Raw genomic sequence first — 18,062 nt, 5'->3', positions numbered from 1 at the left:
GCCCGCATCACTACCGCTCCCCGACAGCCTTCCCGACGGTATCCGGCTTCAGCAGCTCACCCAGCCGGCAGCGCGTCTTTTTCGCACGGCCCGTCTGCAGTTCCCCCACCCGCCACCGGAGGTCGCTGGTGGTCGGACCCGGGGGCCGCGCACAGCCTGCCGGCAGTTCCTCCATACGCCACCGGAGGTCGCTGGTGGTCGGATCGGCCCGCACAGCCGCCCGTTTTCACGGAAGCCAGCAGAGGGGGCTGGTGCTACTTCCATCAGCGGTGGGGCCCTTCGGCCCGTCAATGCCGGCAGCCCTGTTCGTTCCCGGGAAACGTAGAGGCCGGCCGTCAGTGATTGCTTCGGCGGCCGGCCAGATTCATCGTGTGTTTGCGTGGGACCGCCGCTCCGGGGCTCGTTTCCTTGTGGACACTGGGGCGGAGGTGAGCGTTGTTCCCCCTTCGCGTGCTGACCTCCGCAGTGGCAACCGCGGTCCCCTCCTCGCCGCAGCCAACGGGACTTCGATCCGATCATATAGGGTGCGCACGATCTCCCTTAACTTCGGGGCGAGCAGCTTCTCGTGGCCATTCGTGATCGCGGATGTGTCCTAGCCGCTGCTGGGTGCGGATTTCCTACGGGCACATTCCCTGCTCGTGGACGTTAAGCGGCAGAGTTTAGTGCACTCTGTCACTCTGCAGCCTATTTTCCTCCGCTTGGGCGACCCGGTCGTGCGTCCTGATGGGCCCCTGTCGTCCGTGGACGCCGCGTTCTCACGAATTCTGGCCGAATTCCCCGATATTCTGGACCCCCGGTTCCACTCTGCCGCCCCGAAGCATGGGGTGGTGCACCTAATTTCCACTACTGGTCCGCCCTTCTACGCCCGGGCGCGACGTCTTCCACCGGACAAGCTCCGTCTCGCTCGGGAGGAGTTCTGCCTTATGGAGTCACTGGGGATCGTGCGCCGCTCAGACAGCCCGTGGGCGTCCCCGCTCCATATGGTCCCCAAGGCAGACGGTGGTTGGCGTCCTTGCGGGGATTACCGCCGGCTTAACAATGCCACAATCGCCGACAGGTATCCGGTCCCTCACATTCAGGACTTTAATGCACACCTGGCTGGCGCCACGGTATTTTCCAAGGTCGACCTGGTGCGTGGCTATAACCAGATTCCAGTCTACCCCGACGACGTCCCCAAGACGGCAATCGTGACGCCATTTGGCCTTTTCGAATTCCTCCGCATGCTGTTTGGACTCAAGAACGCTGCGCAAGCCTTTCAGCGGCTTATGGACTGTGTGTGCCGTGGCCTGGAATTCGTGTTCGTGTACCTTGACGACATTTTGGTGGCGAGCCGCTCGAGACAGGAGCATTTTGCCCATCTCCGCCAGCTATGCCAATGCCTTAGCGATCATGGGCTTGCCATCAACATCACCAAATGCCGTTTCGGGGTGTCATCCATCGAGTTCCTGGGCCACAGCGTGACCCCGCACGGGGCGCTGCCGCTCCCGAACAAGGTGGACACTGTGCGCCAGTTTCCACGCCCGACCACCGTGCGGGGCCTCCAGGAGTTCGTGGGGATGGTGGCCTTTTACCACCGATTTGTGCCGTCTGCAGCCCGGATCATGCGCCCGCTGTTCCACCTCATGGCGGGCAAGCGCAGGGAGGTCGAATGGACCGACGATGCGGTGGCGGCGTTCCAACACGCCAAGGAAGCCTTGGCTGCAGCCACGATGCTCGTGCATCCACGGGCTGATGCACCAACCAGCCTGACGGTCGACGCTTCGGAAGTAGCGGTTGGGGCGGTGCTCGAACAGCACACGGATGGGTGTTGGAAGCCTCTCGCTTTTTTCAGTAGGCACCTCAGCGGCGCACAGCGGAACTACAGTGCTTTTGACCGCGAGCTCCTCGCCCTTTACCTTGCGGTCCGCCACTTCCGCTATTTTCTCGAGGGGCGGACTTTCACCGCGTACACGGACCACAAGCCCCTCACCTTTGCGTTCGCCAAGGTGTCCGACCCGCGGTCAGCTCGCCAGCAGCGGCAGCTGGCATTCGTCTCGGAATACACTACCTCCATCCGTTTCATCGGGGGTAAAGACAACCGGGTGGCCGACCCCTTGTCTCGACCCGCGGTCCACAGCGTCCGGCAAGTGGCCGATGGCATCGACTACTCAGCCCTGGCGGCGGCCCAGTTGTCCGATAATGAGATGTCCGCCTACCGTACCGCCGTTTCGGGCCTGAGGTTGGAGGACATTCCCTGTGGCACTGGGGGCGCGACGCTGCTTTGCGATGTGTCCACCGGGCAGCCTTGCCCAATCGTGCCTGTTCCCTGGCGGCGCCGGGTGTTCGAGGTGCTCCACGGGCTGTCCCACCCTTCCATTCGGGCGACGACGACCCTCGTGGCTTCCCGTTTCGTTTGGCACGGGTTACGCAAGCAGGTTGGACATTGGGCGCGCACCTGCATCCCGTGCCAAACTGCAAAAGTACAGCGGCATGTGCGTACGCCGCTCCAGGAGTTCCCCGTCCCTCGCCACCGTTTTGACCACATCCATGTGGACATCGTGGGACCGCTGCCGCCTTCTCGGGGTTTCACCTACCTCCTGACAATGGTGGACCGTTTCACGCGGTGGCCGGAGGCATTTCCACTGCCGGACACGTGTGCCTCTACTTGTGCCCGTGCCTTGGCGGCAAATTGGATTGCCAGGTTTGGGGTTCCGCTCGACATTACGTCCGACAGGGGGCCGCAATTCACCTCCGAGCTGTGGTCATCCATGGCCCAAATGCTGGGGGTTAACCTGCACCGCACCACAGCGTACCATCCGCAGGCGAAAGGCCTGGTGGAGCGTTTCCACCGCCAGCTCAAGGCCGCTCTGAAGGCCCGGCTCGTTGGCCCGGACTGGGTTGACGCGTTGCCGTGGGTTTTACTGGGTGTCCGCACCGCCCCCAAGGAGGACTTGGCCACCTCCTCGGCAGAATTGGTGTAAGGGGCTCCGCTGACGGTGCCCGGGGAGTTCGTTCCCTCCGCCCAGGGTCAGGCAGAACAGCCCTCGGCCGCCCTGCAACGCCTTCGGGAGACGGTGGGCTCGCTGGCGCCAGTGCCGACGTCTCGCCACGGTTCAGTGCGGTCACATGTCCCTTCCGCCCTGCAGGACTGTCCTTTTGTTTTCCTGCGTCGGGATGCCCACCGGACACCCCTTCAGCGGGCTTATGAGGGACCGTTCAAAGTGCTTGAGTGGGGCTCTGCCACCTTCGTGTTGGACATGGGGGGTCGTCCTGAGACGGTCTCTCTTTCGCGGCTGAAGCCGGCGCACGTGGACGTTAGCCAGCCGGTTCTACTGGCGCAGCCTCGCCCTCGGGGTCGTCCCGCGTCCCGGCCCTTACCCCTGGAGTTCCCGCGGGTGCCTTCCCCTGGCGGGGTGTTTTCGGTTCCTGCGCCCGCCGTGGCGCGCACGCGGGCTGGCCGTTTCTTCCGTCCCCCTGTCCGTTTCGTGCCTTCGGTTCTTGGGGGGGGGGGGGTCCTGTGGCGGCGCCCGGGGGCTAGGCCACTCCCTTGGTCATTCCACTCGGCACTCAGTGGACGGGAGGGATTAGGTCACTTCCTGGGTCAGTTCCCTTGGGTCAGGTGGACTGGGATTATAAAAGGTTTTGGGTGTGTCGACTCACGAGTTCTTGAGTGCGGTGTTTGTGTGCCTTGCGAAATAAAGTATAGCTACTACTCACCTGGCGTCTGGCCTGATTTCCGCGGTGACCGCACCCACTACAGCATCATATTCAACATACACATTATGGGCCACAGTCACTGCTCCTATGCTGTACTGTTTCATGTTCCATGTATTCTAACTGCATTGAGCAACCAGCCTGATCACATTTACCATTGCTTATTACATTATCAAGTAGTTCAAGTCTTTGACTAATAAATTAATAACTTACCATTGACTCCAGTGCTGACATTAGGAATTTTACTGCAAGAAGATTTTCAGCACTAGAGGGTTCTTCTTGTGTAACTGGTGTAGTTCCAACTTGTGCCATATTTCCTGAGGACAAGGTAAAAGAGAACAGAGCGCAAACAGGAAAATTATAACAATGCATAAAATCTTTGCACTTAAGTTCAAAATTCAATGAGAATTTCAGAATAATTCAAATTGTTCAATTATGAAATTCATTAACCATGTTTTTTTTAAACTAGCCTCAAATCTGAAGCCACATTGCATCACCCCTGGGTTTAGCATTTTTAAATGTGCACCTAACCAGTTAATTCTATTAAACTATGAAAAAATGTCATTATATTAATTTCTTCAATCCAAAATTCCACTAAAAAATTGTTCTAAACGTGCTCAAGCAATGGAACAATTCTCCTCTAACATGAACGAGTTCAGGAATGTCACCCTCAAAACCCACTGTGGCAAATACCATGCTGCAAACACTGCACAAATTTCTCATGAGACAGAATTGCCTTGCAAACAATTACAAATTTGCCAATGAAGAATAATGATCGTCAACCACTATTTCTTGCGGCATGGTTCTGGGTACCATCTTCTGTTCAGAGGCTTGCTCCCAGTGCATTGATGTCAGGCAGTACAGATCTCAGTGCAAGTTGTTGACACCATTCAATAGCTTTTGCAAGCAAGTGAACTATTTATTGCCTCCAGGCTTAGCACTTGTTAAACCAGTCAATGAAACTTAGTGTGGGAAAGAACTGCAGATGTTGGTTTAAATCGAAGGTAGACATAAAATGCTGGAGTAACTCAGTGGGACAGGCATCTCTGGAGAAGGGTATCGACCCGAAACGTCACCCATTCCTTCTCTCCAGAGATGCTGCCTGTCCCGCTGAGTTACTCCAGCATTGTGTCTACCAATGAAACAATGTTTGATTTCCCCATGCACAAATAATACCCATCGATCATTCAAAAAACTCAAATATTGTAAGTCAGCTAAATACTGCAAATTCTCACATATAAAGACACCTAAATACACCTTAACAAAATTAACAAATAATACGTTTTTTTCACTAATTGAGAGGTTGGGGGTTTTCCCCAATGGGAATCCTGTACACATGTTTCATCTGGCAAAAAAAATTCAACAGGTATGATTTTTCAGCCTAAGAATGTCTGCAGAATTTCATCTGACCCCATTGGGCTTCATGGTGAGTCCACAGCTACAGCAAAAGTGAAGCTAGTACCAACTGTCACAGATCATTTCTGTAGAGAAAGGTGACATGAAATAAGGTCTATCTTATTTAAATGTAGATCAAGATCAATCTTGATCATCCCTCCCAGACTGCAAGATATCCAATGAATAGCACTTTGGTGAGATGCATTTTACATAAACTGCTTCAGGGCAAGTTGATCAGATTTAAATGATGTGAACGCAATTCATAGTTGATTGAATCTGGAAATAGGAATGCCAATTAGTGGAAATATTGAAATTTAAATAACACTCCAGGCAGTCAATTGTAATGGCATATATAAATGTCTAATCTCCAATAAAGAAAGTAAAAGCTTTGGTACCAGAGTGACCAAAAGGAAATAAATTAAAAATGTATTGATATATTGATCAAAACAGTCACTACATCTACAGCAATCATGGACAGATTGCAGTTCTAAAATTGTCAAATTCGTCACACAATGAAAATAGGTTTTGTACAAGAACATGAGTAACAGCATGAATAGGCTAATGTTCCCTGAAGCCACTCCATCATTTAATACGACAATGGCTGATCCTTTGTCTCAAGTTCAACTTTCCACCCAATCTCTGAATCTTCTGATGCCTTGACATCTGGTACTCTACCTCAGCTTTGAACTATCCAAACTTTGTGTTAAAGAATTCCATAAATTTAAAACTCTCTGCATAAGGTTGCTTCTCAATCCAATATGGCCAATCCCAATTCTTAGTTTCAGCCCCCAGATCTGGATTCAACAGCAATATGCTTGTTAATTCTCTCACCATTAATTTAAAATCCCACTATATACAAGCTAATTTTATTCAACATTTCCCCATTATATATTTCATCTATTACCAAGTGACACCCTCTTTCCAATTAGAAACAGAGAAACAGAAAAATAGGTGCAGGATGGGCCATTCAGCCCTTCGCGCCAGCACCGCCATTCAATGTGATCATGGCTCAACATCTAAAATCAGTACTCCGTTCCTGTTTCCCCCCCCTTCCCCCCCATAGTCCTTGATTCCTTTAGTCCCAAGAGCTAAATCTAACTCTCTCTTGAAAACATCTAGTGAATTGGCCTCCGCTGCTTTCTGTGGCAGAGAATTCCACAGATTCACAACTCTCTGGGTGAAAATGGTTTTCCTCATCTCAGTCCTAAATGGCCCACCCCTTATTCTTAAACCATGACCCTGGTTATGGACTCCCTCAACATGGGGAAATTTCTTCCTACATCTAGCCTGTCCAATCCTTTAAAAAAAAATTATGTTTCTATAAGATCCTCTCTCATCCTTCTAAATTCCAGTGAATACAAGCCCAGTCGACCCATTCTTTCATCATATGTCAGTCCCGCCATCCCGGGAATTAACCTGGTGAACCTACGCTGCAGTCCTCCAATAACAATAATGTCCTTCCTCAAATTAGGAAACCAAAATTGCATACAATACCCCAGGTACAGTCTTACTAGGACCCTGCACAAATGCAGTAGGACCTCCTTGCTCCTAAACTCAAATCCTCTTGCAATGAAGGCCAACATGCCAATTTTTCATAAATCTGTACCATTTGGCCTTTTTTCCATTCTCCCCACAATGTGCCCTTCCTGTATGGGCTTGTGTCAAGATCAATTTTGATGATTAAGCAAAATGAACTGTATCAAATTCATTAATATAAATAGTGAAATAGTTGTGAGCCCAGTACAAATCACTAAGCTACCCTACTCAGTCTACCTACCTGAAAAATGATACTCATTCATACCATGCCCTTTACTTAATCTTCTATAATAGACCAAAATATTATCTCCAACCCCAAGAGCCTTCATTTCATGTAACAAGCTTTTACGTGGTATCCTTTTAAATAACTTTTGAAAAATCTAGATATTTTTCATTTACTGGGGTTGCCTTTAACCACCCTCATTACATTATTAAGAATACAATTAAGGTCTTTGAAATATGATGTTCCTCTTAAAAAGGAGATTTTTTAACAAATAGCATTAAGTGCCCTAATGCCAATCTTAATAACACATTGCAGCATTTTGGTGTCAAAGTATCAAACTATCTAACCTATTTTTTTAACTCTCCTCTTTTAACAGCAATGTTAATTTTCCACTTTTCAATGCTGCAACTGCCCCATTATATAGACTTCAGAGATCACCACCACACAGCCTGCATCCCAGGCTTCAGATATAGCAGAAATCAAATCCAGAGGATCTGTCATATCATAACTCTTTAATTTATCCCGCACATTTATTACAAAGTTCTCAATTCATCCCACTATCTTAACATTTGGGTATTCTGCAGCAACAATTCATAGTAAGTGCCTTGGCCTTATTCCTCCCCACCTCCATTATAACTTTTCCCATCATTGTCTATGGCGATCACTTTTAATTTTACTGCTCTCTTTCTTTATTATTTTGGGTTGATTTACTCAAACATCTAATTATGTTAATATATATATTCGGTCATGCATAGAGCTACTATTTAAGATCTTTTCAATCCTTGGGTTTATTACTTCTGACAACATTACAATTCTAGCAACTTTGTGATCTTTTAAGAATTTCGTACACACCATAGATATTTTGTTTGAGTTCCCCAAGTAGGCCAGGATGCGTGCACACTGTAAATACTCACATGTCTGGGTGCAAGTCAGCCAGGTTGCACTCATCTGTGCCCATTTATGCGTGCTTTAATACAAGATCCATGCAAGATCCTTCTCTCAACTTAATTTTTGGAACATAGTCTCATCATGACAATCGCACAGAACACAATGTCAACATTCCCAACCCAAACACATTAGGTTATATATTAGGCCAAATGAGGAATAAATAACTAAGCTGTCTGCAACACATGTGCCATGACAGCTACCAATGACAGCTGTCAATATTTCAGAATCCAAATTTCAGCAGCATGTTGTAGAATGTGGACAAGGCAAGCTGCCAGCCATCGGTAAAGTGTGTTTTGGAGCAAACAACAGAACGAGCTGTGCATTCAATATGTGCAAAATAAATAGTCCCCAATCAAACTGCCCCTAGAGTACAAACAGCCCTCCAATAATAAGGGTTCACGATGAGACCCTGGAAAACATGGACAACATCCTACATCTCAAGAGTCACTTCTTTCAGGCTGCCGCCACTTAAAGGACACGTTCAGTCACTGTGGGGCTCCCTCCCATCTCACCAGCAGTAGCTTCTTCCTGCAGGCCGCTGCTTTGTCCACTTCCCTTCTGACTCTCCTCCTCTCCCCGCTACTTCGTCTACTCAACCTCTTCTCCCCCAAACCCCCTCCTCCACCGTCTCCTCCATGTCCCTTCACTATATTGACGGCCTCCTCCACCCTTGTAGTCGCCGACATATTCCACCTTGGAAGATGTCAGCGACTAGGGAGAGGAGGTGGTAGCAATAGAGTGAGGAGCAAAGCGACAGCAGACAGGAAGAAGCAGCAACTGGTGAAAGGAGGGAGCCCCACGGTGAGGCAACGGCCTGAAGAAAGCTTTGCTGGCCATGGGCTACAATGAGAGCCATAACAATAGCTGCATCAACTTTAGCTGGTGAAGAAGGGCTCTCTGGTGCAGACGAGCTGCAACAGCACCAAAATTTAAGGTGAAATGACACAAAGAGATGGATTAACTTACCAGAAATGCCGTCTGACCTGCTGAATTACTCCAGCACTTTGTGCACTTCCGTATATTAATTACATACTGTGTTATCATTAACTGTGTTTCAACTACATACAATACCTTACTCAGTTGCAGCGAACTGGCAATAACAGACACCATTCTTCCGCGCCCCCCCCCCCCCACGGTTCATTACAACGAGGGTTTACTGTACAGTGTAGAAACTAATGTTGCATTGGTTGCCCAAACCCATATCAAGTGGTAGAAATAGCACACAGATCATATTTTTGGATTTAGAGTCATTGAGCCATACAGCATGAAAACAGGCCCCTCGACCTAACTCCTCCATGCCGACCAAGATGCCCATCTAAGCTTTGTCCCATTAAAAAGTTATAGAAAAGGATATCAATTTCTATAACTAAATAGGACACGTTTCCACTATCAAGAGTAAACTTGGAAGTGGCATGACAGGTCAATAAGGTGATTAAAACTGCTTGATTAAACTAAATACAAACAGAATTACATCTAATTCTGGGCACACTTTAGGAAAGATTCAAATGCTTACAAGGCATAGGGGACGTTTTAAAAATTATTCAGAGTCTAATGACTCAAGTTATATAGACCGACTGGAGAGCTAGTGTTCTTCGTGGAACAGATGTAGAGCCAAGTTGATCTAATATGGAATAATAAAAATGGTAGTCAGAGCATAATCTGCTCCCCATTGGCAGGGAGGGGGAAGTCAAGAAAAATTTGAAAATACTGTAAATACTCAGTATGTTAGGCAGCATCTTATATCAAAAATATTAACTTTTTTCACTCATTCCTCCACCGTCTCTACCCAAACCTTGCTTTTTCTTTCCCAGCTCTAAAGGGTCTGGACACTTGACACTCGGTTACCAGCAGTCTTTAGTTTTACTTTAGATTTCCAGCATTTACTTTTTTTTTCCATTTACAGCACAGGAATTTCGGATGCTGCAATTCTTTGAAGAAGTAATTAGCAGGACAGACAAAAGAGTCAGTAGATGTTGTTTAATTAGATTTTCAGTAAGCAGTAAGCCTTTGGTGGGTGCCTTAGGTTATGCTGCTTAGGAAGATTGAGGGCACACGGTATCAAAGGGCAGATACTATAGCATGGATAGCAGGTTGGCTGGATGGCAGCAGACCAAGAGTGGCAACAAAGGGGGCTTTTTCTGGTTGGATGCCAGTGACTAGTAGAGTTCGGCAAGGGTCGATGCTGGGGTCGTTACTCTTCACGTTGTTTATTAATGATTTGGACGAGGGGATTGAAGGCTTTGTGGCAATGTTTGTGGATGATACAAAAATAGGGGGAGTGGCAAGTAGTGTAGAGAAAGCAGGGACTCTGTGTGTATACAAAAACAGGGATGTAATGTTGAGGCTCTATAAGATGCTGGTAAAGCCGCATTTGGAATATTGTGAGCAATTTTGAGGATTGGGTCAGAGGTTATGGGGAGAAGGAGGGAGAATGGTGTTAGGAGGGAGAGATAGATCAGCCATGATTGAATGGCGGAGTAGACTTGATGGGCTGAATGGCCTCATTCTACTCCTATTCCTTATGACCTTATGAGGGATCAAGGACCCGAGAACATAATGAAGATAACTGGCAAAGTGACATGTTGCATTTTATTTTATTTACATAGCAAGTGGTTAGGATCTAGAATAGAGGGTTTGATTTGAGGATTTCAGAGAATGGGACTGTCTGGACTGCCCATACTTACAAATCTGCAGCTATAAACTTGTACCGAGGCCACCTTCCACAATGTACCCATTTTATGAATTGCGTCAAAATTATGTGCACACTCATTATTCCAATTGATTTGCAATTGCATTAGGATTAATTTTAAAATGTAACTTGGTACATTAAAAAAATAATTGTGCCCAATGAAAGAACGAAACAAGAAATCGAAAAGCAAAGAACCTGCAGATACAGAAAATCTGAAATATATATATATATATATATATCTATATTATATATTTTTAAAACTCAGATCTTGTGTGTGTGTATAGAAATATATACAGTAAACGATAGAGCCACAATTTTAGCACCACCTGAATTACCAATGTCCTGGCGACTATTAATGAAAAGTTTCATTTAAATTGGTCTTATATTTTTAAATTTAGAGAGATTTTAAAGTTTAAAAATTACATTTCAATCCAACTTCTTAAAGGTCTTCAGCGTGTGACACCACAATGGGACACGCACGACTTTAATTGCGCTCCCCACTCCCCCTCCCCCCCCCAGGAGCGAGGCGCCAGAGAGAAGGCGAAAGAACTTGGCCGCTGGCAGGACAGCCGCTCTCCTGTTGCTGGCCACGTTGATGGCTGCCCGAGGACAGGGTGAGTGGCTCCTCTCCCCTTCCTTGCCCGCACCCGGCCCCAGGGGAGATTCAGAGCAGGAATTTCCCCCTATTTAAGGGGGAGGGGGGGGGGAGGATGGGGGGGGGGTTGGGGCCAACGGGTTCACCCTTTTCTAGTAACACCGTAAAATTATGGAACAGACCAGGTCAAACTACACATAGGAAATGAGCAAATTAGATCTAACATTTTTAGATCTAAAAATATTTTGTGAGAACTTCAGGTTATCATCCTGAAGTGGCAATTCCATGGATCTTGTCTGACCTACAGAATATTTTTAAGAATTTGAATTTCCAGTGAACAAGCTAAATTTATTATAGAACAAGCTAGCCTGCTAATTTTAGAAATTAAACATTTCTTTAAATTTGCTTATTTTCCCCCCTCATTGGGAAGAGAAAAATCACTTTGATCAATATTTCAATTTATCATTCTTAGAATGACAGGTCTGAAGAATTTGTGCTCAACATTATTCCACGACTGACCTTAGATCTTCATTAGCTTTTATACACATGGAAACTCACATTTTCCCCATAATGCAACAAAAAGCAACCATCTAAATTGGTTTAGTAAATGCAGTTGCACAGTCACAAAGGAAAAAAGATAAACCAATGGACCATTTTACTACAACTCAATTAAATCAGGATATAGCAAAATCAGGCAACGTAGTGGATCCTGCAAAATAGCTTGTCACCACCTGGGACGTGACATAAATATCACAATGAGGCTATCCACAGACTAATTGGAAGCCTCATAGTTAGCACTCTATGAGTGCGGCCATCAGCTGGCACCCAGGGATGATGGCAGACTCTACATCTTCAGCAGTCCCTCGTAATTAAGGATGACTTACTCCCATTCAAGTTCTTTGGCTTCAGAGGAAACTGATGTGTAACACCACAGATTACCCAACACATCGACTAGGAGATGCATAATAGAACAGGTGGATCAGTAGAAGCGAAACACTCCTTTGCCTTTTACTGGGGCCCAAATACATGGACTCTAGATAGTCAGTGCCAACTCAGTTTACATCTAGATCACTTGCAAAGGTGGGACAAAGAATGGCAAATAAATTTAACTTACAAGTATGAGGTGTTGCATTGTGGTATGTCAAACTAGAGCAGGACTTGCACAGTAAATGGGTGAGGCCTGGAGAGTGTGGTAGAACAGCAAGATCCAAGAGTACAGGTGCCTGGTTCCTTGAAAGTAGCAGGATAGGTAGACAGGGTGTGGAAGGTGGTGTCCAACACGCTTGCCTTTATTGGGAAGGGAATCGAATAATAAATTCATAGATAGGATTTATAGCAAGTCATGCCTAAGTTCCAGGAAGAGAGTAGATGGACAACCACGAGAAAAGAGAGTAGGCGGAGAGCACAGGTAATCCCTCTGGCTGTTCCCCTTCAAAACAAGTATAGCCATAGATGCTGTCTGTATGGACTTCAACAAGGCATTTGATAAGGCCAGTATGATAGGCTGCTCTGGAAGATTAGATCATATGGGTTCCACAGAGAGCGAACAGACTGGATAGAGAATTGGCTTCATGGAAGGAAGCAGAGGGTGATGGTGGAAGGCTGTTTTTTGGACAAGAGGCCTGTAACGTGATGTGCCTCAGGGAGCAGTGCTGGGCCCATTGTTGTTTGTGGTTTATATCAATGATTTGGATGAGAATGCAGAAGGCATGATTAACACGTTTGCAGATGATAGTGATGCAGGTGGTTTCATAGATATCTAAGATGGTTCTCAAAAATTACCACAGGATCATGATCAGTTGGGCAAGTGGCCAGAGGAACGAATGATTGATGGAGTTTAATGCAGATAAGTGTGAGGTGTTGCATTTTGGAAAGTCAAACCAGGACAGGACTTTCAGTGAATGGCAAGGCCCTGGGGAGTGTTGTAGAGCAGAAATCATGAGGGGAAATAGATAGGATGAATGCAGTCTTCTACCCAGAGTAGGGGAATCAAAAACTAGAGGAAGGTTTAAAATGAGAGGAAAAAGATTTAATAAGAACCTGAGGGGCAACCTTTCCAAAGAGCAAATGGAACGACCCAACAGAGGTGTTAAGACGGGTATTATAATAACATTTAATAAGACATTTGGACAGGTACATGGATAGGAAAGGTTTAGACAGATATTAACCATACGCAAGCAGATGGCATTAGTGTAATAGGGTATCTAGGTCAGCATGGGAAAGTTGAGCTGAAGGGCCCGATTTTGTGCTGTGCGACTCTAGTTTTAAAAGTTGGCACATGATGACGGTGTGCAAGTCGTTCCCGATACTAAACTTGGAGTATCCATGTGCAATTCCTGTCACCCAGCTACAGGACGGACATCATTAAATTGGAAAGGCTGCAGAAAAGATTCAACGGGATGTTAACTGGATTTGCAGGTTTGTATTACAGAGGCTGGGACTTGATTTCGTGGAACATACGAAGCTGAGGGGTGACCTTAGGTGTACAAGTTCATGAGGGAAATGGTTGAAATGAACTAATCTTTTTCTCCTGTGTAGAGAGCAGAGACTAAGGTGTGCGGAGAGAGATTTAGGAGAGTACTCTGGGGCAATCTTTTCATTTATTCCGCATCTGGAATGAGTTACTGGAGAAAACTATGAAATCAATTACGATTTCAAAAGACAGTTGGATATGTATGGATAAGGGCCGAGGATATGGACCAAATACAGGCAAATGGGACCAGTCCAGAATGCCAACTTTGGAGCATGGACAAGATGGGCTGAGGCCTGTTTCCATGTTGTATGACTTTATGACTATGATTCTCCATGCTCCTCTACGTTTTAGCAGCCTTGGACCAGGGCGGCACGGTAGCGCAGCGGTAGAGTTGCTGCTTTACAGCGAATGCAGCGCCGGAGACTCAGGTTCGATCCTGACTACGGGTGCTGCACCGTAAGGAGTTTGTACGTTCTCCCCGTGACCTGCGTGGGTTTTCTCCGAGATCTTCGGTTTCCTCCCACACTCCAAAGACGTACAGGTATGTAGGTTAATTGGCTGGGTAAATGTAAAAATTGTCCCTAGTGGGTGTAGGATAGTGTTAATGTACGGGGATCGCTGGGCGGCACGGACTTGGAGGGCCGAAAAGGCCTGTTTCCGGCTGTATATATATATGATATGATATGATATGATATGAAATTCCAGGGGTTAGTGGTGCTGTATATTTTCCACAAGGCTTTGAAAATATCCTCAAATCTTTTTCTCTGCTATGTCCTGTTAAATGCAGCCCAGAACCTCTGGATCAGGTATATGTTAGGTACCAAGCGTACCCTTCCCATAAACTACCGAATGTAAATGATGAAACTTAATTCTTGTGGTACCCAAATGACCACAGGTGAAAATAACCCCTATCCCCCTGCTCCCGGCCTGTTTGCCATTTGCCAATTTTCTATCCATGCCAATATCTTATCTCCAACATCATGGAGGTTTCCAACCTAACTTGATTTTTTAGAGAAGCACCCATCAAACACCTTTGGGAGGTCCAAAAACAAAATATTTCCTGGTTCCACTTTATCCACCCTGGTCAACACTTCCTCAAGGCAAAATCTATATTCGTAAGACACAATTGCTCTCATGAAGCAGAGCTGACTGTGCTTGATTAAACTATGATTTTCAAAGTTTGCTGCTATTACTTCCTTAATCAATTAATCCAAAAAAAGATTTATTCTATATCAGCCTATATGACCCCTGACCTCATTCCTTTATTTGACAAGTATCATAATAGTAATTTTCCAATTCCCTGGCATGTCCAGAGAGGGAATTTATGAAGATCAATACTAAGAAAGCCACCTTTTTTGGATCATAGGAGGCAAAACATCTGAACCATCAGGTTTCATCCCCATTAGTTTACCCAATACTAATTTCCAAGTGTTAGCGATGGCATTTAATTCCTCCCCAGCATTATTAATTTTTAGAGTGATATTTGCAATATATTCTAACTTGCAGTCTGCTGCAAAATCTGTTTAATTCCTCAGCCACTACCTTGTTTCCGCATTACTACTTATCCATTATGTAGGGGGCAATGCTCAGTTCGACCTTTCTTCCTTTTTATATACAAAGTTAGATATGAGTTTACTCTCCCTTTGTTATGTTTCTTGTTCTTCCTCAGATTCTGAACTTAGTCATCTTGAGGTCTACAACTAATATTCGCTTCCTTACACAATTTTGCTTTCGGCACAGCACCAAACTGCACCACCAAATAGACTGAATGGACAAAGATCTGGAAAATGGGAGTCCAAAGTGGGGAAATACGAAACTGTTCATACTGGCAGATTTTATTTTTTTTAAACAGCGTAATAGCTATATGACAAGGGATTGCAGAGGGATCTGGATGTCCTGCAGAATAGTCCACAAAACACTAACAGACCTCCCAATATTTGATTTTACAAATTCAGAATTTTGATGTCCAAAATTCAGAACTTTACATCAAAATTCATAATGACGCGTAATGCAACTTTTCAGCAAAAAAAAGTATGCATGCCAAATGCGCGTACGTGCTGCGCTACATTCACGTGTGAAAAACTACTATTATTTCTAACAGTCTGTATTTCTTGGACTACATGTACAATGTCAGGCCTATCATGAGTATATTCTACTTTTATAGAAAGGTTATTGAACAGAAATACTTTTTACAACAAAGAAAAAATTGTTTTGTTGTTTTTTCTATTTTGCTTTTTCCTTACACATCCCAATTCGCTTGGTATTGAATAAAAGAATAATAGTCATAAAATGTATGACTAAGTTATGAAGAAAGAGTTTCATTTAAAAAACTGCACATGCCTAATTTAATTGAAGACATACTTGCTCCAGTGGTCTTCAACACCAAATCACAACGGTCTATGTCCACCCCAACCCTACTCCCCACCCCCCCCCCCCCCCAAGAGGAGAAGCAGGGCCAGCGGCGAGGTGAGGCCAGGCTAGCGGCCAGGCAAGGCGAGGCTGGCCCAGCAACAAGGTGAGGCCAGGCGAGCGGTGAGGTGAGGCGAGGCTAGTGGCGAGGCCGGGCCAGCGGCGAGGCGAGTACATTGGTGAGGCCGGGCCAGCTGCGAGGCGAGGCATGTGTTTTGCGGAAAAATGAGAGGCGAAATCAGAATGGTGAAAATGAAATAAGAAAGCGGAAACTTTCCGCCAAATGCGAAAGGGTTGGGAGGTCTGCACTAATGTATAGGTCCAACAAGTAATGAAGAAAACTATCGGCACTTTGTTTATTGTGTAATGAACCGACTATAAAGATAAAGTAACATATGACATTGCAAGACCAAATCTGGTCATATTCTGAGTCCATTAAGCATTCTTTTCCAGTCGCCCAAAACGCGGGACCAAAACTAAATGCAAGGTTTTTTTTAATGGCTTAGTTCAATTTAAATTCTGATCTATGCCAAAGCCAACATTTTTCCGAATAAGAAATAGCTGAAGAAAGCCAAGTAGGATATATTTATCAAAAAAGTATTCCCACTATTAACAGTTCTGATTGACCTCTGCAAGCTTTCCACATCCACAGTGGACAGTGACAGTCAATGAAACAACTGAAGGCAGGACATAGAACATCTGCATTTCTTAACAACATAGCCCAGAGCACAAGGCTGAAGCATTCAGTCAGAAGTGCCATCTTGTTTTTCTTAATATTTCCACCATCACACATGGTCACTTCCAGAGGGCAACTCAATTAATTCCACAATATTAAGTAACAGTTTTGAGCACTGGAAATGACAAAGCTCATGAGGACTGAAGCCTGTATCACCAATCAACAATAGCTTTCATCTGCCTTGTCCCTTGATTCATTCAACCTCAGTCTTTCAACTTCAGCTTTGAATGCAATGAGTGACAGTGTCATGATCTTCCCTCCAGGGCACAGAATTCCAAGCATTCACTGCCCTTTACGAAATTTCTCTGTATTCAATCCGAAATTGCCAGTACCACTCAATCTCTCTTCATATATCTGACCCACCACCATCCTCAGAACTAGTCTGGTGAATCTTCACAGCACTGTCTTTATAGCAATACATTATTTTATTGGCAAGGAGACCAAAAGTATACACAGTACTCTGAATGTGGTCTGATTAACTTCCTATATAATTGTAATAGAACATCTTTAATCTTATACTAAAATCCACTTCTTGTAAAAGCCAATAAGCCATTTGGCTTCCTTACTGCCTGGTGCCCTATACATTTAACTTCAGTAGCTAACTCTAACCAGTCCCTAACCAGTCTGAAGAAGGATCTTGACCCAAAACGTCACCCATTCCTTCTCTCCAGAGATGTTGCTCCAGCTTTTTGTGTCTAACTTCAGTAGCTTCAGAATACGCACTTCCAAATCTCAGTGGGCCACACTATGGTGCAGCTGGTAGAGCTATTGCCTCATAGCTCCAGTGACCTAGACTCAATCCTGACTTCTGGTGCCATGTTAAATTTGCACATCTTCCCTGTAACTATATGGGTTTTCCCTGATGCTCATGTTTCCTCCCACATCCCAGAAATTAAGTTAATTAGCTGCTGTAAATTGCTACCAGTGTGTAGGTAAGCAGTAGAATGTAGACGGTGCTGATGGGGATGAGGAGAATAAAAACGTTTTAGGGTAGGATTAAGAATTGCCGAAAGGGTGCTTGATGATCAGGGCTGAATCTTAGATACATGCTCTCTTTCCACATACATACATATATACACATATACATATATTACTAAAAGAGTGTGTGTGGGGGGGGGGGGGGAGTGAGGGTGCTACACCAATACAGGAGAGGCTTTGGGTCCACGCCTTGCTCTGGCTGCAGCGCTGGCGCCACGGGGCCCAGGTCAGTGACACCCTCTCCCCTTCTCTGTCCCCCTTCTAAGAGGAATGGGCCCAATGGGTCCACTTGGTCTAGTATATATATTATATTACTAAAAGTCTCATCTTGTATACATATTTGTGTGTATGTATGTTCCCGAAATACAGCCAAAATGGTACACGATA

The 18,062-nt window shown here is 45.6% G+C and overlaps 1 protein-coding gene across 10 annotated transcripts in view; it reads right to left on the bottom strand.

Moving 5' to 3' along the window:
* The window catches only part of LOC144606296 (general transcription factor II-I-like), a 139,953-nt gene that overhangs the window by 103,309 nt on the left and 18,582 nt on the right, over nt 1–18,062 (bottom strand). For all 10 annotated transcript variants that reach the window (XM_078422250.1, XM_078422255.1, XM_078422257.1 and 7 more), the window contains exon 3: nt 3,907–4,010. In XM_078422250.1, the coding sequence (XP_078278376.1) occupies nt 3,907–4,005 (99 nt within the window). In that variant the 5' untranslated portion in view covers nt 4,006–4,010. The remainder of the gene's footprint in view (nt 1–3,906; nt 4,011–18,062) is intronic.

Source organism: Rhinoraja longicauda, chromosome 26 (genome assembly GCF_053455715.1).
Source record: "Rhinoraja longicauda isolate Sanriku21f chromosome 26, sRhiLon1.1, whole genome shotgun sequence".
NCBI lineage: Eukaryota > Metazoa > Chordata > Chondrichthyes > Rajiformes > Arhynchobatidae > Rhinoraja > Rhinoraja longicauda.
This window is presented reverse-complemented; position numbering and strand designations above follow the sequence as displayed.